At 39.3% G+C, this 22,500-nt stretch overlaps 5 protein-coding genes across 5 annotated transcripts in view; 2 read left to right on the plus strand and 3 right to left on the minus strand.

The window, feature by feature from the left end:
* The window catches only part of LOC138029915 (FUN14 domain-containing protein 1-like), an 8,462-nt gene extending 8,385 nt beyond the window's left edge, over nucleotides 1-77 (plus strand). Inside the window, exon 5 of the mRNA XM_068877768.1 lies at nucleotides 1-77. This exon is cut by the window's left edge and continues 483 nt beyond it. The gene's annotated coding sequence lies outside the window, so the exon portion shown is untranslated.
* LOC138029914 (uncharacterized) lies at nucleotides 66-1,647 on the minus strand. The gene is made up of 3 exons (XM_068877767.1): nucleotides 1,569-1,647; nucleotides 1,042-1,350; nucleotides 66-954 (listed from the first exon to the last, which is right to left on the minus strand). The coding sequence occupies exons 1-3, from the start codon at nucleotides 1,636-1,638 to the stop codon at nucleotides 848-850; spliced, it is 486 nt and encodes a 161-aa protein (XP_068733868.1). The 5' UTR covers nucleotides 1,639-1,647; the 3' UTR covers nucleotides 66-847.
* A 1,910-nt stretch (nucleotides 1,648-3,557) lies between these two features.
* On the minus strand, nucleotides 3,558-6,766 carry LOC138029633 (large ribosomal subunit protein uL2-like). The gene is made up of 4 exons (XM_068877335.1): nucleotides 6,738-6,766; nucleotides 5,502-5,786; nucleotides 4,007-4,341; nucleotides 3,558-3,765 (listed from the first exon to the last, which is right to left on the minus strand). Exons 2-4 carry the CDS (start codon nucleotides 5,779-5,781, stop codon nucleotides 3,598-3,600), a joined length of 783 nt encoding a protein of 260 aa, XP_068733436.1. The 5' UTR covers nucleotides 5,782-5,786; nucleotides 6,738-6,766; the 3' UTR covers nucleotides 3,558-3,597.
* A 237-nt stretch (nucleotides 6,767-7,003) lies between these two features.
* Nucleotides 7,004-19,418, plus strand: LOC138029631 (F-box-like/WD repeat-containing protein TBL1XR1). Its single transcript, XM_068877332.1, has 14 exons — nucleotides 7,004-7,345; nucleotides 10,013-10,158; nucleotides 11,032-11,292; nucleotides 11,407-11,453; nucleotides 11,712-11,847; nucleotides 11,978-12,041; nucleotides 12,444-12,541; nucleotides 12,853-12,913; nucleotides 13,607-13,728; nucleotides 14,344-14,418; nucleotides 15,065-15,192; nucleotides 16,720-16,885; nucleotides 17,047-17,148; nucleotides 17,416-19,418. The coding sequence occupies exons 1-14, from the start codon at nucleotides 7,285-7,287 to the stop codon at nucleotides 17,443-17,445; spliced, it is 1,497 nt and encodes a 498-aa protein (XP_068733433.1). The 5' UTR covers nucleotides 7,004-7,284; the 3' UTR covers nucleotides 17,446-19,418.
* Nucleotides 19,419-20,277: 859 nt separating this feature from the next.
* Nucleotides 20,278-22,500, minus strand: part of LOC138029630 (heat shock 70 kDa protein 12A-like) — a 20,438-nt gene continuing 18,215 nt past the window's right edge. The window contains exon 4 of the mRNA XM_068877331.1: nucleotides 20,278-22,500. This exon is cut by the window's right edge and continues 579 nt beyond it. Within this exon, the coding sequence (XP_068733432.1) occupies nucleotides 21,998-22,500 (503 nt within the window). The 3' untranslated portion in view covers nucleotides 20,278-21,997.

Below are 22,500 nucleotides of genomic sequence, written 5' to 3' on the forward strand. Positions count from 1 at the left end.
GGTCTTTCTGGGTAATGTATGCCAGAATGTATGTGACAAATTCAATTCTCAAATAAAACATATCATTTTTTTTGCCACTCTTGTTTTATTTATTATTTCCAAATTTTCCCTCCCCTAGGTGCTTTCCATTCCATACAACTTTCAAATTTCGTGTACCCACTGTTACAATACATTCTGCTTGCATAAGCCCGACTCAAGCCACCATGGTTTTGAGAAATTTTGAAGCCACTCAGACAATGGAAAGAACAAAGGGATAACTTGGTCTGACCTCTCAGGGCTTTTCAAAGTGTCACTCTCACTACTGTGTGACAATCCCTGAGGTGAGAGCTTGCATGCAGGGTACTTCAAGGGTTGTCCCAAACTTTCAATTATGGTTGAATGCTAACAAACTATTACATTTGACCAGAAACTCATAAGGGTTGAAATGTGTAACGCGCGTTCACAGCTTCCGAATGTTCAGTGCGAATTAATTGGTTAAATCTGTCATTGCTAAGTACCATATTTGGAAACTCCTCGCTCTTGTTGTTCCAAATATGGTACTTAGCAAATTGAATATTAAGAAGCTTGTTTCCCAGCACACAAGGGGCCGTTACACGTTTCAACCCTTATGGGCTTCTGATTTGACTTTACAGAAAAAAAATGGAAAGCTCATCCTGTGCGAGAAAGGGTCAAGAGCGAATGGGAAAGGGAGGGGTGGGGGGAAGAGAATGATTACACAATCCCACAAACCCCTGTCAGAAGGAATAAGGAAGCGGGAAAAAGGTAAACAGGAGTCATTACTTCAGGGAAATGCAACTAACTGGGCCACAATGCGTTTTGACTTCCAATGCTTTCTGTTGCAGAGATCTTATTTAACACCCAAGCAAAGTTCAGTGTTTATCGCAGACTCTCTTTTGCAGCATTTCTTCATGGCTTCAATCACCTGTTGACATCTGTCTTCTTGGTAGTTATGTTCTGGGAAGAAAACGGAGTTGAGAGTCAATAAGTCAAACTGTGACCCATACATGTAATTAACTGAAACTCACTAAAGAGCCAACCTACCTTGAAGACACTTTTGGATAGCACAAGCTTCCTTCTGACAAGGAAGCCTTTTACCGCGGGGCATTTCAATGGCGCAAGTCTGGTGATGACCTCTCCTAACTTTCAAGCATGGACAAACCGCTAGATTTTCGCACGAAACCGCCAGCCAACTCTCGGGAGATGGTCGCCATCTTGGCCGAGCGGCTTCACTGCGTCCCTGGGCCTCAAGGGTAGAGCGGTCATGTCTGTCCCCTGTTGGGGTGGGTGAAAAGTTACTTTTAGCAGTACTCTTTCCTGGTGTTCGTATGTATATCTTGTCAAGATTTATCCCTATCAAAATGATAAAGTAATCAATATACATGAACCCAAAAAGGAACTGCAGACTTTCAGTTTCACAGGATAGATGTCAAGAGCAAGGTGCAAATTTGAACACTGGATTCTATTTTCCAAAAAAAACACTATAGTATTGCATAACTTTTCTTAAATGTCATAATGGAGTGTGCTTGACTGGGATAAAAGAAAAACCAGTTTACTAGACCTAGTCTTACCCTGCACGTGGATATCTCCTATTTCCTTTGCCGCACATGGTAAAGGGACGTCCCATTCCTGCATTTGCATCACCAACAGGGAAAATGCAGCTATCAATGGTTAAACATTAAAAGGGCCTGTAATAAGGATGCTTAAGAATTTGTTTATTGCGACTGATTGGAGTCTACTGGGGGCATCCTAGGACACCTGAGGAGTGAATGGGTTAAAATCTTTATCTACCCAAACTAAAGCCTGGGGTACATACATACATACATACATACTGAATTGACCGCTCCCCATAGGGGCTTTTCAGGGCCAATGAATCAACGAAACAACAAAACACGACAACTACAACTGTTAAGAATCCCAACTGGCCGGAGGCAAACCAGTTGGCTATTTACAAGTGCAGCTGGGAAGTTGAACCAGGGACTACCAGGATCAAATTCAACAAGTGGTCAGAGCAGTTCTTGAACCCAGGATCTCCAGATCTCAAGGCAAGTGCCCTAACCACTGGGCCACACTGCCTCCTCAATTTAATACAACAATTTAATAGAACTTTTACACAGAACAATTTAATAGAACTTTTACACATGTAATTTACAAGTGTAGCCATTGTTTTAGAGTCTGAGAACAATAGCTACACTTGTAAATTACACGTGTAAAAGTTTATTAAAATGACCCCTGGTTTCCACATGGTCTCCGTCAGTCTTACGGCAGACAATTGTAAACAAAGGAGGCAAATGTTTCCATTTAAATCTGAAGCGATCGCAGACAAGCGTACACGTACCACTAATCCTCTGCGAGGAGATGAAGGAGTGCACTTATTTAGAGTCTGATTGGATGTGTTTCAAGAAAATGAACAATAGGGCTTCGCCAATAGGACACAGATCATCTCAGACACACATTTCCATTAATTGATTAAAAATTGTCCTAGTCGGAAGTGTTGTAATGGTCGGGAAAGTAGAACTAGATTCAACTTTCCCAATCATCCACACCGTGTGACTCAGATCCCTGCAGACTCCAGGGAAAGATGTTTTCACGTGTCTGTGATGTGGCGCAGACCGATCCCAGATCATATGGAAACAAGGCTTAAAGGAACAATCTGAAATCAATTTGTTGTTGTTAGGAGAGAGTTGGGATGGTTATGGGTTAAGTGCATTACACTGCACAGCAAGAATTCACATGTACAGGGTGTCCAGTAGTTCTTAACAGTGTCTTCCATCCACCATTTATCCTATGTATTGCTACAAACAGAACAACAATCATCCTTGGTCAGAGCACAATACTTGACACACAACAGGACAGGGGACAGCTATTCTTAGAGTTATTTTCATAGAGTTATGTCGTAGAGTTAGAGTTAATTAAGTTTCCAAAATCCTCAGCCAACATTCATAAAAGCTAACCTTAGGCCTACGGTTAGCTTTTATGCATGTTTAGGATACTTTCTGTATTTCTGAATTCAGGATTTTGGAAACTTAACTCCAACTCTAATGCCACAATTCTATGAAAATAACTCTTTTGCTAGTCAACCTCAACAGGACATTACACCAATTACCAGTCCACCTCATTGTTTGTTGGCTTGATTAACAAGCCACTGTTTAATGGATAATATTAACACATTGACTCCTGGGAGAGAGACTTGACAGATTTTACTGTCGAACGCCAACAGATTTAACTCATCAACTGGAGACATCCTCAGGCATCTGAGGGGTAAATGGGCTAGCAGACCACTGAGAGTCTCTGAGCTAATCCAAGGTCTAGAAATAACTATCAGTCTCATTTTTTCTGTAAATACCAGGACCCTTCGATCTATGAAAAAGGTACCTTGCAAGCAAGCAATTTGAGATTCAAGATATTATGCCAACTTTACTATCACAACTGATATTCGGACCCTTTGCTTTGCAACAGTTTGCTAAGACACAAAGTTAACCTAAAGGGTACAGAATCGGAAATGGTAATAACAACAACCCCTCAATCATCACCACAGAATTAAATGAGAAACAATCAAATACAGAGTGAATTTTATTTGGCAACTGAGCACGCTACAATTTAATCTGTTTCTTTATCTCCCCTGATGTTCTTCTTTCCTCCTCTGATTCGACCAGTACGTCGTGCAGCAATCAGACCAACCTTTCGTCCAGCAGATGTGTCTCGGCGGACAGTTGAAGGGGTACCGATATGCTGATGGTTACCACCACCATGAGGATGCTCAACAGGCTGCAGGCAAATAACAAAATGTTAGACAAATAGCTACATCAAGTCTCACTAACATCAAATATTATTTCATTGAACTAGTCTCATCATCATTGCGACGCAACTCTTGGAAGACACCATGCACTAGGTACTTTGTTGACACTATACACTAATTTTTGTACAGTACTTCTGGATTCAAACAAGAATCTAGCATTTTAAGTTAAGTTTGATGTCAACAACTTTACTATTAAAAGGCACTACTTACATTCATAGCAACACCACGAACATGTGGCCAGCAATTCCTCTTGGCCTTGTACTTATGGTAGGCACGTCCAGCCTTCAGCATCGGCTTGTCAATACGACCACCACCAGCAACAATTCCAATCATGGCACGATTTGCAGATGGATAAACTTTTTTCACTCCAGAGGGCAGCTTCACACGTGTTCTCTTTGTTTCTGAATTGTGTGATACAACTGTGGCATAGTTTCCTGACGTACGAGCAAGCTTGCCTCTGTCACCTGACTTTTCCTCTACATTGCAGACTATGGTACCCTCTGGCATGGTACCAATGGGTAAGCAGTTGCCAATTTGAAGAGCAGCTGCAGCAGAAACCAAAGCAAAATGATGAAGGTTAAAAATGTATACTTGTACATGGGCCTTGTGGCTTTTTTAAATCAGTTGCTTCAAGTTAACAACAAATTCCATTCAGGACAGAGGTGTTTCCTGGTGGTGTTGCCCAATGTGTCCAAGCATAAAAGCTCAGATCTGGTGTCATTAGGTTGGTGGATTCTCTAACCAAAGAGGCTTTTCTTGAGGATTTCGGGTTTTCCCTAAATACCAATAACCAACAATCCACTTAAACTTGATTGTATACAATTAGCAGTGTCCCAAATGGGTCCAGCAATAATTCTTGTACTGGGCACCAAGAGTGAGGTCTTTACAGAAAAATCCCAAATTGGAGCCCTCAGATTTTCCCTTAACCCATTGACTACCTGGGGTTACCCATTGATGAGTAAAAAGAGTTAACGATCGTACATTTGAAGTTAATGAGTTGTTTTTATTTGGCTTTATAGTTTTCAGGGAAAATAACCGCACATTATACACATACTAATCGGTACAATTTGGCAAGGTAAATTTCCGGTAGCCTCGCAGCTCCTACAAGGTCTCACCTGATTGGAGACCACCCTTGAGGTTTAACAAAAGAACAAAACAGAAACAATGGCCCTTTTGTTTTAGGCCTAGGGTAACAGAAACAATGGCCCTTTTGTTTTAGGCCTAGGGTCCATTGTTTCTGTTATTTGTTCTTTTGTTAAACCTCAAGGGTGGTCTCCAATCAGGTGAGACCTTGTAAGAGCTGTGAGGTGACCCCAAATTTCCTCAGCCTTCTCAAGAATCAAAGGCCCAACAAATGTCAATATAAATTAGAGAAAAGTGCCAGTATGGTAGGATAATGCCCTAGCACTTAGCCAACTGGAGCGCTCATTACATCAGCGACAGGCAGGAACCTTAAAACAGTAGTTACTTTTATTAGTAGCAGCAGTGTTTGACAATATTTCTTAGCCACATCACCAACAGACCAACCCAGAATGATTGCAAAATACAATGTAGTTACTAGCATCCCAAGCAAATGCTTACTTTCAAATAGTCTTCATTAGTACTGCCTATGATGTGCCTAACGTTCTCCTACAAATAATGTGGAACCCCTTGAGTGGGGTTCACTTAAAATTTGTTGTAAAGTGACACAGACACACAAACTGACCTTTCTTTCCACAGAAAATAAACTGTCCTGTGTACATGCCTTCAGTGGCAATAAAAAGTTCCTTCCTGCGCTTGTATCTGTAAGGATCCCGGAAGCTGACGATAGCCAAAGGTGCACCACGTCCAGGGTCATGAATGATCTCCTTGACAACACCCTTTAAGTAACCATTACGTTCTGCATAGTCCAGTGCCCGAAGTTTAGCAGCCCCCTTTCTGTGTTTGGAGTGAGACTTAAAAACGCTCCCAGCACCCTTACGCTGGCTCCTGATTACACGACCCATATTTACTACAAAGAATCAAATTACTATTTAGTTCACAACAGGGCAATATACCGTAAACATTCTACTTTGAAACAAACAGAGGGGTTAAAAACACTTATGTACAACATTGATAAAACATTGGAGCAATTTCAAAAAACCCTTTCACCTTCTTGTAGTACAATATTATTGTTTCAAGAAGGAAGAAGCAACAATAATCGCTATTTATGTGCGAATAAGTGAAGCGGTCCTCTGAGACTGAGCACCTTAACTAACCTATTATACTATATTATCTATATAGTTAACTTATATATTTAATTTTGCCATGTATATGGAGGATATTACATGGCCGCTTGGGGATAACGAATTTTATCTTCGAGTGCTAAAAGTATCTCCCACGAGTGAGCGAAGCGAACGAGTGAGAGATACTTTGCAGGATCCCCCTTCATGTAGATGTAGATACCTAAGTCATTGGAAAGTGCACAAGTCAATACTAGAAATGCTCCTGCAAGAAAGGGATTGGTATGTTCAAAATTTACAAGCTTTTCCAAGTGAAAGATGCTGGGTACGTTATACAATTTTCACTAGTAAGAATGTTAGAAACATTCGAATTTCTTGGATTGTTTTTTTAACTTTTCAAGAACCTTCTGACGAAGACATCCAAGGATTTACGCATTGACTTAATTATTAAATTTAAACTCCATCACATGAAAAATAATTTAAACCGGAAAAAATTTGTTTCATTTTCAATTCAAAATATTTCACTCAATAAAACTGTCTATACTTCAGTGTACATGAGACGACTTGGTTACAGGTGATAATATTCCAGTTTATGTCATGAGTTACATTCTTCAGTAAAAATAATTCGAACTATAGATAGAGTAAGTATTACTTTTTTAATATAAAGGAGAACGGGCAACGGATGGCCTTTATCAAGGCCATCATAATGCCGATCCTCGCATCAACGGAGGGTTTCTTACCAATATGGCCACGAATGGCGAAGAGGACAAAACATCGACATCGAATCGAGGTTATTCACTACGGTTAGTTCCCATACCTCTTTCGAGGCACCTCACAAGCAAAAAATTACATTATTACTATTAATATAAAATTAACCTGTCTTCTTATTCGGCGGTGAGGAAAGTGTTTTTTTTTCTCAAAAGTTGCAAAGAAAGCTGTCTCTTGCTTCAAAATCTAAAGTAAATATGACCTAAACTCCGTGACGTCACGCCACCGAAGTATCGTCACGTGACAATTCCGCGCTAAGTTAACATGGCGGACAAGTAAGCATTCAAGACTGTGACAACAAGTGTGAATATTTCGACAATTTTAGGGCTACGAACAGCTTCATCAATCCCAATGTAATTTTTTATAGTCTTTTTGTGCTCATAAATGCTTCAAGGATCAACTGATTGCTGCCTTTTTTGATCTGTTGATTGTCTAACCGCAATTTTTATTGACTTCGGCATCAATGTCTGAATTAACTACGCGTACGTAAAACACTCCGACCCCTGTTATGTGTTATTTATGATGTCTATGAGCAGCGATGAGGTCAACTTTCTAGTTTACAGATATCTGCAAGAATCAGGTTAGTTCGCGAATTATATTGTTATTTTATATTCCACGTTTAAAGAAATTATTTTTTAAACTGATCATGATAAACTGTTAAATTGATTCAGAATTTTAATGACATAGTTAGTTACTCAATTTACGTCGAGAATGTAAAGATTCTCTTTTAGCTTAATTTGAGTTTTGGCAGGCAGCTGGCTCTCCTTCAATCAACTCATGCAAAGTACTGGTGGTTAATAAATATTTTTATTAAAACATGAACTAGGAATATTAGATTTCCAGCATTTTCATTGGCTCGCCGGACACAGGCTATCAGTTCATATACCTCCTGTACCTGATATGGTCAAGAAATGTGTCAGCAATAAAGTGAGCTGAAAACAACCGGCAAAAGTCGATTTGGACCAGAATGGACTGAAGTAGAAATTGATGCTTTAGTCGGCAATTTTGTTGATCCTGGAGTTTTTAATGAAACAATATTAGTATTCTACTCGGGCTTCCTGAATATGAAATGCTAATAACATCTATCATTTCATATCCAGAATAATCATAATCAAGGCAGGTGAAACTACATCATATTTACCTACATACCTAAAGAGACTGTTCTTTTCTCTTTTCACAAAAGAAAAGAATGTAAAATTCAAGCTAAATTATTATTATTGTTATTATGATTATCATCAGTGGTAGTAGTAGTATTGCTATGAATTTAGTGAAGGTATTGTTAAAGGGAGAGTTTCGTGTCTCTGCACATGGACAAACTGTCACATCAGCCCATTCAATTCCATTGTTATTGAAACAATCGAAAGCACTGATGCAGGAAACGGAAGCAATGCCAGCAAAGCAATGCCACGTGGAATTACTCATTGGAAACTTAAATTTTCATGTTAGGAACCTACTGCATGCAAATAGATAACTTGTATGTTATGACAACTCGTGCATAGAATAAAATGTTCAACCCATACAATAAATTCGATTGGTCAAAACTAAGTTTGATATTTTCTTTGTAAACCTGCAATGTCTTCCACCAAATTTGCACCTCGGTCATTCCGTGTATTTGTTTAATACTGCCTGTGATTAATGAACATGTTCTCAGGTTCAGTAAGAAACTGTAAAATTTACTGCTAGCGCCAAAGTTTGGACTTGCGCAAAATCGTGAAACTGTCCCTTTGACATCATCTAGTGTTATAAATATGCCAACTGCAGCTTTATTGGTTGTCGAAAGGGTTCCTCTGTTACAGTGACAGGCACATTTGAATAACAAAAAGACTGTTAATAACAGGTGTCTTCCCCAACAGTATTATTATGAAAGGCCCATCTTCAGCCGACAGGCAATGCGTGCTGTGGAACAATTTTCATAAATGAAAGTCCAGCCAAAGCTGAAATTCATCCAATCAGATCGCTACGATAAGCAATGCGAGTTTCCATATCAAAAACACATGGTCAAAAAGCCTGTCGGTTGAAGGTGGGCATTTAAGGAGTTGTTAATGACAAGACAACACGCTGGTGGTGTTTTCATTCAGTTACTTTTGACCACATTAGTTGTTGGTGCAGTAATAGATTTAAATTGCCAAGATCTTGATTTTTTCCCATTCTTTTTATAAAAAATATCTGTTATTAGTATATCAATGATAATTATTATTAAACAGTGTTTTTGCAGCAAGGATCCCTAAACTGTGACCACTTTATTTCGTTCAACACTTCTTTTCTTGTGCATGAACTTTCCAATTTTTAGACCTTCATGTAAACATATAGGAAAAGAAGATGATTAACTATGATCAACCATAAAAAAACTGAATCAAGCTGTACGGTTGGTGGGTGCCTGGGATGACCAGGCGCCTCCACTGTGATCACCTGGCCCCCAGACAATAAAATGCTCCCATGGATAGCAATCTCGACAACCCAACCATGAGCTCTCACACAGAGACATCTGTTCACCTGTTACATTGCATTAACAGTGAAAAAAATGGCATTAAGGGAGGGGGATGTAGAAAAGATAAGAACTTGCTAACACTAACAGTAAAACCACCATCAGTGTAGCTCAAAAATGGCTGCTACACTGAGACTGCATGGCCTACATTACACAAGATTGCGCAGATGGGAACGAATGGTCAACTGCTATGAAGCTAACCACTCTAGACTAGTTGTTAACTCAAATGCAGATAAAGCCAGCATCCCTTTGTTGTCAACTAAGTTGAATTTCATTTAACCACATTTAATAACATCAACAAAATTCAAGCATGATTTCCATTGTTATATATATAATTATTTCAACAGATCAACCAGGTAACATAATGTTGGCGACTCCTGTAGATCCCCTCCTTAATTTGAGAAAGTTACCAAAACAATATCATTCATCTACATAGAATGAATGGAATAATATTTTTATTTTTATTTTATCTTGTTTTCTTTGCACAATGTAATAAAAGAAACCAACATATATCAATAAAAATAAAAATAGAAAATAAAGGAAAATTACAAAACCGCGATACCATAAACAAGTAAAGAAAGAAAAATTGGTGCAAAGAGGAAGACTAGAAAGGAACTGACGAACCATACGAGCTAGTCCACCTTAAAATACATTACAAAAAAAATTAAATAATAATAATAATAATAATAGTTTCCCATTTAATGATAGTTTCCTCGATAAATTTGTGTGTTAAAACAATTTTGAATCTTCATTTACCCACAGGATTTCAGCATTCGGCATTCACATTTGGAGTGGAAAGTCACATAGATCAATCCAATATAAATGGATCAGTGGTGCCGCCAGGAGCTTTGGTATCAATCATTCAGAAAGGCGTGCAATATGTTGAGGCAGAGGTGACATTGAACGAAGTAAGATTTCTTCCACAAAACAGGATAAAACTGTTGAATTGAGGTTGACAGTAACTGTTATTTTGGTAACTTTCGAATGAAAAGTGAATTATATAATGGTGATTTTATAATTTGAATGGTGATTAGCGAGGAGTTTTTCTCAAAATAATTTAATTTTAAAAAAGTAGTGTTTCATGAGTTACCCACAACAGGGACCTGTACAGTAAATATCACGTGGGAAATTTCTCTGCGTCATGAAGTTATTGTTGTGTTTTTTTGTTCACAGCATGGATTTTTTTTTAATGACAAATTTCACCGTAACGATAAATTATGCCAATGAAAGGATTATCAGGGTCGTTAATTCACCCATAGATTCCTGCGAATGAGACTTGACAGATTTACTCTGCCTAACACCAGACGATCTTACTCGTCGACTGGGGGCATCCTCGGGTCCCTGGGGAGTCAATGAGTTAAATAACTTGATTAAATAGAGAAAGGGCAGGGTTTGCACAGGTGTGTCTCCTGAGCTCCAAGAGGTTTTACTGGAGGATTTCCTCCACTTTTTCCCAAGAGTTGATTTGATTTGTGGTTTCCTCAGTGGGACACTTGAGCTAGGCTATTACTAATATCTTAGTAATTACTATTGTTATAATTTTATATACATTGGTTACTGGAAAGCAGTACACTTGTGAAATTTCGTAAGACAAGCGCCATGTGGAGGGTGAGCGTTGGTTTCTTATTGTGTTCCGTTTTGGCTCCTTTATTTCAAAGCACCATAAATCAGCATGGCAAGGTGTTTGATTATAATTAACCCTTGCATTCATTTTGCCTGATAAAATCAGTACTGTGCCATTGACTTCTGACTTGTAATCTTCTTATCTTTTGCTTCTTAAGGATGGAACAGTACTTGATGAGACCACTGAAATAGCACTCATTGATGCTGTTCTTCCAGATATTGTGGCCACAAGACATACGTTGTTACAGAATAGCAGATCCCTCAAGCCAGATATTGGAATAAAACAAGAATCAAGTCTAGAGGATAGCCATTACAGCCATGATAATTACAAAGGTCATGGTGAAATTATGGACGTGGATGGTACAGTTAATGAGGTTGGAAGCCATCGGGCAACACTTTTAACAGGCCATGAATCTGAGGTTTGTACATTATTGCTTTTACCTTTTTTAAGCTGGTATGTTTTCGACAAATAGTTTTGGAAGGTTACATGTGTATTTTTGCTTTTAAAAGTCTTTTACTTGTCATTCATACAGGTGTTTGTTTGTTCATGGAATCCATCACAAGATTTATTAGCATCTGGGTAAGTTCATGGTTAGTCTTACGAAGCTCGTTTCATCCCTACCAAGGGACTCATCAGAGACCTTTCTGCTTGGCAAACTCATTGGGCATCATGCCCAAAGTCCCGTTTGGTAACAAAATGATGACAATAAAGTTGACAGTTACTTCTGAGGAAATGTCAAAAAGCATGCTTCGGCAACCTTGAATCCACCCCAGTTTTATCAACAGTTGCCTTGTTTCTGTAGTTTAACAATAATAATTATTATTGTCCCATCCATAGGTCTGGTGATGGCACCGCACGGTTGTGGCCATTAAGCGAATCAGGAATCACTTCACCTATCATTCTTCGGCATCAGTTTAAAGATCTAGAGAACCATAAAAATGTTCCCAAGGATATTACCTCATTAGAGTGGAATGTAAGTGATTTGCTCTTTCTATATAGTAGATTGCTGAGATTTTGGGTTGATTTATCTGTCATACTCCTATGTCTTACTTTTGAATCCCACTGCAAGAATTTTGTAAGTACTGTAGATGTTTGCTCCCTAGAACGATGGAACACTATTAGCGACTGGATCCTATGATGGACAAGCGAGAATATGGAATCCAGAAGGTAAAATGTGCTTTTAACTGGCTCAAAATAGTAATGATGATGATGATGATGATGATAATGACAATGGTAGAACAACAGCCTGCTAGAGTCACTGAGAAAAATGATGTAACTATTCTCTGGGGCATGCCAATCCAATTACCAACAGGGGGGTTGGAAGGCCAGTGAGTCTGAGTCTGACTTCATTCTGGGCAATGTAAATATCTGGGAAGTCATAAGGAATGCTCCCCTTGAAACAGCTATCATTATGCATAAAGCTCTGTTGATTGACCGGCATCTTCCATTTAGTGCCCTAGGTCTGTTGATTGGACATGCTGCTGTAAGAGGTTAATCATGACACATGAAGAAATTTTAACAATAGTTATATTAATACTAAGAATTATACTTTATTCTGTCCTTGTCCAGGAGAGCTGGTAAAAACGCTTGGTGACCACAAGGGGCCTATATTTTCCATAAAGTGGAACAAAAAGGGAAATTACCTTCTTTGTGGAGGTGTAGACAAAGTAAGTTCACCATAAAGGCGTAATGTGTGTTGTCCCCCTGGTATTATTACTGAAGTCATATCTTTTGGAGAAAACCCAAATCTGGATGCTACAGGTTTGGATGAAATCAAAATCCTGCAATAAACTCTTGGGGGCAGGGCATTGTTCAGCATAAGTGGTTGACTTGGAAAGAATCTTCTAATTGGCTAAACTGATCTGACAATGAGACAACATACGTACAGTGTACTGTAACTATCCACAGTGGTTACATTGAAGAGTCCAAGTGCTGAAAATGCTTCATCTAATGACTTGTAATTTTCTGTTCTTTGCAGACCACTGTTGTTTGGGATTCAAATAACTGGGAAATTAAGCAACAGTTTGCTTTCCACCAAGGTACATGTTAAAGGGGACACAGCTTTTGAGTGGATCTAGATCTTGTTAACCCACTCATCCCTAAAGTGGTGAAGTGGCCCCCGTCTGGTATTAGGTATAGGTAATCACATGATTTCAAGTGTGATTTTGAGTGTGACTTTTAGGGCAAGTGCAATTTGTAGTCTTTAAAAAAATTTACAAGTTCTTATTTATTCCAAATTGCATGAGAAAAATCATGTGATTGCTTATCAATATACATGAAAAAATTTGCGATGGTTAAGTAGAAGAAACGCATGCGCATCACACAATCAAGGAAAAATTGTGCCATAAATTGTGCCATCCAGGGCACGCTCTTGCTTTGCACTGTAAATTTCACTGGTATTACACTTTTTGCACTTTGTTACGCTGGAACTGCACTGCTCTCAGCCAATCAGAATAGAGTAATTTTTTCATGTATATTATTAACCCATTGACTCCCAGGGGTTCCCCATTGACAAGTAAAATCGTCTGGCGTTAGACCGAGTAAAATACTAAGTCTGGCTGGTTTCGGCCAGTTTGGACGTCAAAGCGTTAACAGAGTAAAATCTACAAGTCTCATTCTCATAACTGAAAGGGTTAAATTAACCACTGATCATTTAAAAACAATAAAATTTGTCACAGAAATGGGTCAGTGATTGGTTGTTAATGCGGCAAACTTTGTTTACCATCTCATAGCTCCTACACTGGATGTGGACTGGCAGAACAACAGTAGCTTTGCGTCATGTTCAACAGACAAAATAATACATATCTGTAGAATAGGAGTAGACAAGCCTGTCAAGTCTTTTCAAGGACATACTGTGAGTTTATTTTGTATGTTGTTTTTGATTTTGTCTTCAGAACATAATTTTTAGGTCATGTTTATCCATCCCTTGAAAATATTCAAGAAATGCTTATAGAAAATTGTCAATATAATTTATATAACACTAGAATATTGATAATGTAGTACCCATCTCTTTTAGTGATTTACATGGATTGGTCGAATGTAATCCATCTAGAAATCTTAGGTGTGCCAAAGTTTCACAGTACCCAAAGTGCGGTGTTTGTTTCTTCTGCTATATCATAGTCAGGACAGTACAGTTCATGTAAACTTACATTCAGAGACATACCCAACTACAAGCTCCTCTTTAATCCAAGGATAATTATATGACATTACATAGAGTAAAGCACCTGATGGATTTTTTTTAGGTGGTCCAGTGACAATCTTCTGTAAAAAGTTTAAATATTTTTTTGTCTCAAATGCCAATCCCTTCATTTTTCAGTCAACCAAACATATGATGAATTTCCTCATTCCAGTGGAATTAGGTCTGGATTCTTGCTTAAAGCTGGAAATCCAAGCATCATGTCTATATTTGAGACATGGAAGACCCACTGCATTGCATTTACTATTTTAAGCCTTTTTTTTCTTTTGACAGAGTGAAGTGAATGCTATCAAATGGGATCCAACAGGTTCATTATTAGCTTCATGTTCAGATGATTTATCAGCTAAGGTAAGAAAAAAGTAATGGCCATGAAGACATAATGAAACTAGGTCATTTTGTGGTCTTAAAGAGAATAGTAATCTCAGGAAATTAGACATAAAAATGTGGGATATTACACATACCTTACTGAACTGATGATGATTACACATACCTGCTGTCTCCTGGTTTACATGTTACGATTTGTCAGTCCAACATTATTGGAGCATGAATCATTTGTGTATTTTGACACCTGATTTGTGGCTGATTTTTGAGAACAAAAATCAGCCCAATTCAGAAAATCTGTTGCCCTGCTTTTTGTAAGTTGGGCCGATACTTTCAAAGAAGCCAGGGTGTCAATCAGAATTTGAGGATTGGGCATGGGTTCAACTTAGAAGCATTGCAATCAAAATGGCTGAGATCAAAAACAAGTATGATTTGTGCTTCGATAATGTTAGGCTGAAAAATCGTGCCACCAAATTATGGCATGTAAGCCGGCCTTTAGATAAGATAGTGGGACACTGTTTCTGAGCCTCAGGGGAAGCTACTTCCTGCATTCTCCCCTAAAGCATGAGCAATGGTTTAGTTAAGTCATGAAAACTTTCCTTCCCTGTCGTAACATCCGTGTATATGGACAGAATGTTAACTTTTGTAGGCTAAACTGGCTTAACTCCTGTAGGTTTGGAGTGCAAAACAAGATTCGTGGGTCCTTGATCTTCAAGGTCATAAAAAAGAAATTTATACAATAGCTTGGAGTCCAACCGGACCCACAACAGCTTGTCCAAATGCTCCTCTTATGTTAGCTAGGTAAGTTGTAAAATACAGTAGAACAGTCGTAAATATTAATATTGTCATGTCCTTGTGAAGGATGTTGTTTCGAGTACAGTGCAACTGATCAATGGAACAGGAAGAATGCAAAGTTTCTGTGAATATCCTCTTCCATCTCTTGAGTGAATATTTGCATAGTTTGGCCATGGAGGAGCTGGGAACAGTGCTTTTTATAGTGTGTTCTAGAAATAAAATATCTGTGATTTAAGGTGCATCAACAGCAACGCCCATTCAAAGTGGGCATTCGTCATCAGGGTAGGAAAGATAACATCAATATGTCACAGACTTGTTGTGAATCCCAAGGAAATGACCCCTTAGTCTTCATATAAAACCAGAAACCCATAAGGGTTGAAACGTGTAACGGCCCCTTGTGTGCTGGGAAACAAGCTTCTGAATATTCCACTTGCTAAGTACCATATTTGGAACAACAAGAGAGAAACATTCAACCAATCAGTTCGCAAGAACACCGTGACGCAATACCACCAATGTTCTCGCGCGAAATTAACTGGAGCGAGGGGTTTCCAAATATGGTACTTAGCACTGAATATTCGGAAGCTGTGAACGCGCGTTACACGTTTCAACCCTTATGGGTTTCTGATAACACCCATTAGAAAAAAAATGGAAAAGTAAATGCAACCATAAGTGGTAGATGGTGTAATAGAGCTTAGCCTTTGGCATCAGGCGAAAGGAGAACCGTTGCCTGCGTAGCTGGTGGTATTTTTGGCGCAGAGAATGGCCCCATTTGCCGCTCGTTAATTTTCCTCCCGCGCCAACAATGTCGCCAGCTACCGCCAGGCTAGGAAAACCGAAAAAAAAAATAGGGTTTGAACCTACAACCTCTGTAACATTGGTGGGATTCTCAACCCATTGAGCTGCGAAAACTCCTGGTGAGCTTGGCGGAATCACTTCGCGCTCTACAGGAATCGCGTCGCGCGCGATGTTAAAAAGTACAGCGACTGGGAGACTCGATTTCCAGCCGTTTTGGGAATGCAGTTAACTTCTTCTTCCCAACCAACGGCCATATCACTGGTCCGCGTCGTTTGTCCGTGACGTAGCACCCGTCGCAATTGTATTCAACCAATTGTATTTTGTACTTAGCAGGCAGGGGACTTTCTGATTGGTGGAAAATACAATTGGCTGGACCAGTGATCCAGCCGTGGTGTGCACGGAGGAACGTGGGCGCACAAAACGGCTGGTCAATCGAGTCTAAGTGACTGGAGGATCGCGCGCGATCTTAATTGGCCTTTTGGATTTATTTTCAATGTTTGTGAAAGTCGCATAACAAAGACGAATTTTAGTCATTGTAGAAAGACAAAATGCCCCACTAGTGTGTGCGTCAAATGCGCAAATACCTTGTATCGATAAAATATTTGGGTAACCATCCCATGAAAAATATGTTATCGAGTAAATGATTCTATAATCAAAGAATTCGCTTCTCGCTGGGAGCTTACATTATTACATGTTCCTTACAAACCGAGGCTGCTCACTACATTCTTTTCTTCTTAGTGCATCGTATGATACCACAGTCAAGCTGTGGGAAGTTGAGCGTGGAAACTGTGTCATGTCACTTTCCAAGCACCAAGAACCAGTTTATTCAGTAGCTTTCAGTCCTGATGGTAGATATTTAGCTTCTGGGTCCTTTGATAAATCTTTGAACGTGTGGTCAACACAGGTGTGTCTGTGGTTTATTATTTTTTATTAAACTTGTCAACGGCGGATGTTGTGTCTCTTGTGCTCTGTTCGCTGTTAATATTGTTATTTCAAACCACGGTTCACTCACTGTAGATGTGCAGTATGGTTGATGTTCTTTATCTGTTATTTACGTTCTTGTAGACTGGTACCTTAGTTCACAGTTTCCATGGCAATGGAGGGATATTTGAAGTACAGTGGAGCCCGCGGGGTGATAAAGTAGCGGCATGTTTTTCAGATAACACGGTGAGTGGCTTATATGATGATGATGAAGTTTGTACCCCTTTTTTGGACAAGGGCAACGTCATATCCAACTTCTGGGAAGACAGTTGCGAGTGCCGATTTCTTGATTGTAAATATGATGGTAAATTTGACCGTACAGGCAAAGCATGTTTCACCGAACTTCTGAGTAGGCTGCAATAAACGTGCACTATAATTATCACATTTCCCTGTCTTGAAACATAAGAAACCTTTGTAATCTTGTTTTTTTTTTTCGTTCTTGTCTCCCAACAGCTGTGCATTTTGGATGTCCGGAATCTTTGATGGCTTTATTTTTTATCATTCTCCTCCCTTCTTTTCAAAGACAGCATTAAAATCTTACCACACAACACCATTTAAAGAGAAATTTGCATCCAAGAATGAACAGGTGGTGATGTAACTTGGAGCCTTCCTTTTTGTGATATCAAGGTGGACCGAGGGATGTCCACGTGATACTTTGTATTTATATCATATCTTGGAGCAGTTATATTTGCGGGCTTGTCAAAATATAACTTTCTACTGTCTCCCTATTCATTTATTTGCAAAAGAACACTCCTCTCTGTTTCCAAAAATCAACTATTCCTTACTGCTTTGAAACTTTTGTATTTCTCTTCTGTTTCGTGTTGAAAGTACTGCAATGATTTAGTATTCAATAGTCTTGAGAAGCCTCCAACTCGTGACATTCCTGCCCGATTAAAGTTTCATATTAATGTTTCACTAAATTAAATGCACTGTACTGGACAAGAATTTTCCTTACAAGAACGAAGGAAGCGATTTTTACTTTAAGTCTTTTGTTGTGTCGCTACCGAAGTTGGACTCATCAAAGTGATCTGTCAATGACTTGTTAGCGCATATTGATATAGTATCATTAGGTGCAATTAATTTCCCTAAAAGTCCCTTTCTATTAAATTGGTCCCTCCGGGGTATTTCTACACACTGTATAAGAGAAAAGTTTTCGCGCTAGTACCATTAGGTAGCCAAATTTTCAAGACGCAACTCGTCGAAATTTCAAACTGTAGATTTTCTTTAATGAGAGTGAACATTTTCGTCCTCAGCGTGGAGTATTTATATGAAAGTTTTTACGAGACGCTAGATTGAGAAATCGTCCGTATCTGACAGCCAAGCTTTCCTTTTTTTACCGACGTAGGCAAGAGCAGCCCGCCTAAGCGTGCTTCTGTAGGAGAGCTAACTTATTATACATTTCTTTTTAAAATGTCGCATCATGTCAACATGTGAGATACCCGAACGGCCTGGACTGCATTTGTAGCCAGATTTTATTCAGTCTGGGTAGCCTGTTGTCCTTGTGGGAAGATAGCTCGCTCAGGCGGGTTGTTGCATACAAATGTAGACACGAGCAGTTTGTATCAGCACGGATAGGAGCGTGGCATAAGTAGACGGAATCTTTTTTCTATGGGAACAATTGCTTAATGAAACCAGCGAAAATTAATGTATTATAAACTAAACCAATTAATTTAACCTATGACAGACGCACACAGCGAATTTAGCCAATCAAAACGCAACGTAAGTTCACGTGGCCAACTTTAGCGCGGGAAAACGCTTTCTGCTTTTGCCTCTGATTGGCTGAGAGTGTGGGGCAAGATTTGTGCGCCAATCATAAGCTTAGTAATACAATACCTAAGCAATCGTGAGACTGTTTTAAAGACCTTTAGTTAAACCCATCCTTGGAGACCAAGAGGCAAGCAGTCGGGACGGGACGGGACAAGACGAAGAGATTACTTGGAAATTGTGACTCTAGTAAAAGTCAATGTATGGTGAGCCGAGCTCGGCTCGCCTTGCCTTTCTTGTTGTAAAATTTTACCAGTCGCCATATTGTCCGTGATTTTGTCGTCCTGTCCTGCCCCTAACGAATTTGCCCCGGATCTTCAATTATGGTGCAAACAGCTCTGTGCGAAAAAAGAGAGCAAACGAAGCTCTCGGTTGATTTTCTGCGGCTTTATAGAAAATTTCCAAGTATTTGTAACATCCTCAAGAATGCTGGCTAGACCAGCAGCTGTGCCGTAAAAAAAAAAAGCCAATTGCAACACGCCTTGTTGTCTTAAGAGACATCAATGGGATATGAGCGCCACCAGCAATGTTTTAGCTTCTCTTCTGCTTGTAATTAAAGAGCGGTCCTTGTCGCTCTACGGTCATTCCAAGCATTCACAGTCGATAGCCTTAACTTTTTAAAATTGTCATTGTTACATTTTAAACCACTCGAGTATCAACGATTAATGTGTAGTAAACAGACTTGTTTTCAACTTGGGGTTGTTAGGGTTTGTTTGTTTTGCCAACGGCAGTCAATCGTTCCCATTGAAAGCTTTGCACACATCGTGTGTTATGACACGACATCTAATTGGTCCATTGTTGCCTTTTAAGGACCTGCGCAATGCAACGACACCAATCGGGTTGCTTACTATTCGACCGAAAATTCGTGTATATGTGTGTGCTAGCATGAATTATTAGCCAAAATTCCCCGTATTTCGACTGGAAACCAAATCGAGTTCTGTCCCACCGCATTATTGGAGCAATATGGACCACGTTGGTTCCGAATTACCGATCGCACTGAAATACCTTGTTCCATTCGACCAAACTTTGTTGTTGTCTTTTTCATTTTCTCGTTGTCTCAACAAATTCAAGTGACGCTCTGATTGTCTTGGTACCGCTTGGATCAGGTACCGTTCCAATGGACATGTTGCATGTCCGATATAAATATTCTTGGAAATGTTTTGTATAGGAAGAGGGTAAAATGGTGCACCCTTGACAAAACTTGCAAAAAATTAAATGTGGAGTCCCTTAGGGCCATTCCTTTTTATTTCTTATTACGGACATCTTTGGATCTTCCCGTGGCTTTCCTTCATTCTTTTTGTTGATGACATTAATGTAATATTTCAACAAATAATGTCTCCGAACTATATAGCATTGTTAATCGCGAATTCTCCCTTCTTGCCACTTGGTTCAAGGCCATTAAGTTGACTTCGCATCCTGATAAGACTAATTTTATTGTATCCCATCCCGCTAGAAAGGAGATGAATCCTGAAAATCGTTTTAATCTGTACTAATGACAATAATATCCAAAGGCTTTGGTAAACTAATCATTAATGTGTCACAAAGCATGATTCCTCTCATATATAAGTAGTTTTTATTTAAAATTACCAGATCTGTGGGTCCAACTATGACAATATTTATCTTGGTCCCTTGTATAACCCCCTTTTACTTTCATATGTTCAGTACTGTTCAGTTCTCTGCGTTTAGCTCAATTCCGTATCATCAGGCCCCAGATGTTCAAAAGGTGGATAACGCTATCCACCGGATAAATCACTTACCATTGGATTGCGCAATTGGTTTCGATATGACTTATCCACTGCATAGTGATTTATCCGGCTGATAGCGCTATCCATCCTTTGAACAACTTGGGCTAGATCGTTACCCTTTCTTTCATCTTCAGAAAAACTTCCAAAAATAGAGCGAGTTTCAATCGAGTGTCGTAAAACTAAAACCAAAGTAATTACTTTGGCCAATCAAAAAGGACGGAAACAATCCGGTAAACCAATCAAAACTGGGAGTAATTATACACGTAGCCGACACAAAGCGCGGGAAAAGGTGCACGCACGAGCCACGATTGGTTCTGGTTTCACTTCTGATTGGTTGAAAAAGTGGCGCGAGAACTTTGAACCAATCATTGAGTGAGGTAATCATAAACCAAAGCAATTCGCTAATTACTTTCGACACTCAATTTAAAACCGCTCTGAAGGACTAGTTGCATAATAAGAAAACTTCATTTTCTCTTTCTCGTGGCTCCAAAAACCTCTCAGTTTTCGTCCCTAAATCTAGTAAGGATGTCTCCAAAAAGCAGATGTTTTGGGTGCTTTCATCGGCTACAAACTCTTCAGTAGGGGGAGAACGTCCAAAATACTAGAAGCAATCCCTGTGGTGCGCCCCTGCGAAAGCCACAAAGGTTGCTTTTCAGTGGTTATTACGTGAACACGTAATTTCACGTGAAAATTAAAAACACGTTTGCCCAAAAATCTTTATTGAAATTGTACTAGTTAACATTAACTGAAAGATCATCCAACATTTTCACTAATTCCATGCACCGCTAGTTGCTTTACTAATAAAATGGTTCATTTTTGCATTTGAGGTTGAGGGTAGACTCTTGCCTTCCAAATTTAAGCCCCTTATCTAACAAACTGACCTAACCCTAACCGAGGTGTTTTACATTACATTTGCATTCGCAGGCTATCCCAAACAGTCCTTCTGAAAAAATCGGACCGCACATACTGCACTTAATTATGTTATGACTCCAAGGCTGGGTTACGATTTTACGATTAAACCGGTTAGTATTGTTAACGGATATAAAGCACGGACCTAGAACAATTGGAGGACCCCAGTTCCTCCATCTAAGGGGTGCTGACTGTAAAGATTTTCAAAATGACAACACCTACCTCTGAAAAAAGTATATGTACTATTTTTTTTTTTTTAAGGATAATGTTTACTCAGCCCTTTTTACTTATCCCTTGATTAGTATGAATTTTTTTTTATATAAGCAAAAGAATAGTTCCAAATTCCAAATAATGTAGCCATTCGTTAAGGTATAGTTAGCCGCTATGACCGTCAATCACTACGCCTTTGAATGTTTCTTGGAAGTGTAAACCTGGAAAAGAAAGAAAATTATGCCCGACAGCGACGGAGTGACGAAGAAGTCTGGCAACCAGTGAAAACTGTAGTCTAATGAGACTGTAATCTGTTTACGAGACATGTACCATGTACCTGGATTCGAGAACAGAGTACACAAAAACATGTTGTACATCATTGCACTTTTCATTGATAGCAACCATTTTCAATGAAAACCCGGTTTTGACACGAGTCTGACGGATGCTTTTGCAACATTGCCGGATTCAACGTCGGTGACCTCGACTCTTAACTCTGGACCACCGAACATCACATCCAGCCTTAACTCTCTGTCACAGCCCTTCGTTGTATCCGGGCTGGCAAGCTCAATTTCAACGTTTTCACTTTCGACTCCTGGATCAGTGGTGAATTCAGCTCTCTCCTGATTCGTACTGAAAAACTCGAACGACGCTGCAGTTTGCTCGGGATTGATCGGATGAAAAGTGTACGATCTTTTCTCCATTATATCTATCCGTTCATTTTTGTGAGCCAAAGTTACAAAAACGTCTTTGCAGTACTCTTTATTCAACTGAACAACTTTTTTGTCAAGTGGGTGTGTATCAGGATCAAAGTTGTTCCAAGTATCTACCCCATACGTCTTTCCCATGACTCTAGCTTGAAGCAAACTTGGGTCTTGAGCAAATTCGACCGCTCCATGAATAATAGCGAGCT

The sequence above is a fragment of the Montipora capricornis genome, chromosome 13 (assembly GCF_036669925.1).
Source record: "Montipora capricornis isolate CH-2021 chromosome 13, ASM3666992v2, whole genome shotgun sequence".
Taxonomy (NCBI): domain Eukaryota; kingdom Metazoa; phylum Cnidaria; class Anthozoa; order Scleractinia; family Acroporidae; genus Montipora; species Montipora capricornis.

What these genes read in the sequence shown, in the direction of transcription:
- LOC138029914 (XM_068877767.1), bottom strand. Translation starts at nt 1,638, where the DNA reads ATGCAAATGCAGGAATGGGACGTCCCTTTACCATGTGCGGCAAAGGAA. An exon ending in AGGAGATATCCACGTGCAGG is followed by an intron (nt 1,351 to 1,568) that starts GTAAGACTAGGT and finishes TCATTTTGATAG; the next exon opens with GGATAAATCTTGACAAGATA. An exon ending in TATCCAAAAGTGTCTTCAAG is followed by an intron (nt 955 to 1,041) that starts GTAGGTTGGCTC and finishes TTTTCTTCCCAG; the next exon opens with AACATAACTACCAAGAAGAC.
- LOC138029631 (XM_068877332.1), top strand. Translation starts at nt 7,285, where the DNA reads ATGATGTCTATGAGCAGCGATGAGGTCAACTTTCTAGTTTACAGATAT. An exon ending in CAAGATTTATTAGCATCTGG is followed by an intron (nt 11,454 to 11,711) that starts GTAAGTTCATGG and finishes TCCCATCCATAG; the next exon opens with GTCTGGTGATGGCACCGCAC. An exon ending in TTACCTCATTAGAGTGGAAT is followed by an intron (nt 11,848 to 11,977) that starts GTAAGTGATTTG and finishes TTTGCTCCCTAG; the next exon opens with AACGATGGAACACTATTAGC.
- LOC138029633 (XM_068877335.1), bottom strand. Translation starts at nt 5,781, where the DNA reads ATGGGTCGTGTAATCAGGAGCCAGCGTAAGGGTGCTGGGAGCGTTTTT. An exon ending in TATTTTCTGTGGAAAGAAAG is followed by an intron (nt 4,342 to 5,501) that starts GTCAGTTTGTGT and finishes TTTCTGCTGCAG; the next exon opens with CTGCTCTTCAAATTGGCAAC. An exon ending in TTCGTGGTGTTGCTATGAAT is followed by an intron (nt 3,766 to 4,006) that starts GTAAGTAGTGCC and finishes ATTTGCCTGCAG; the next exon opens with CCTGTTGAGCATCCTCATGG.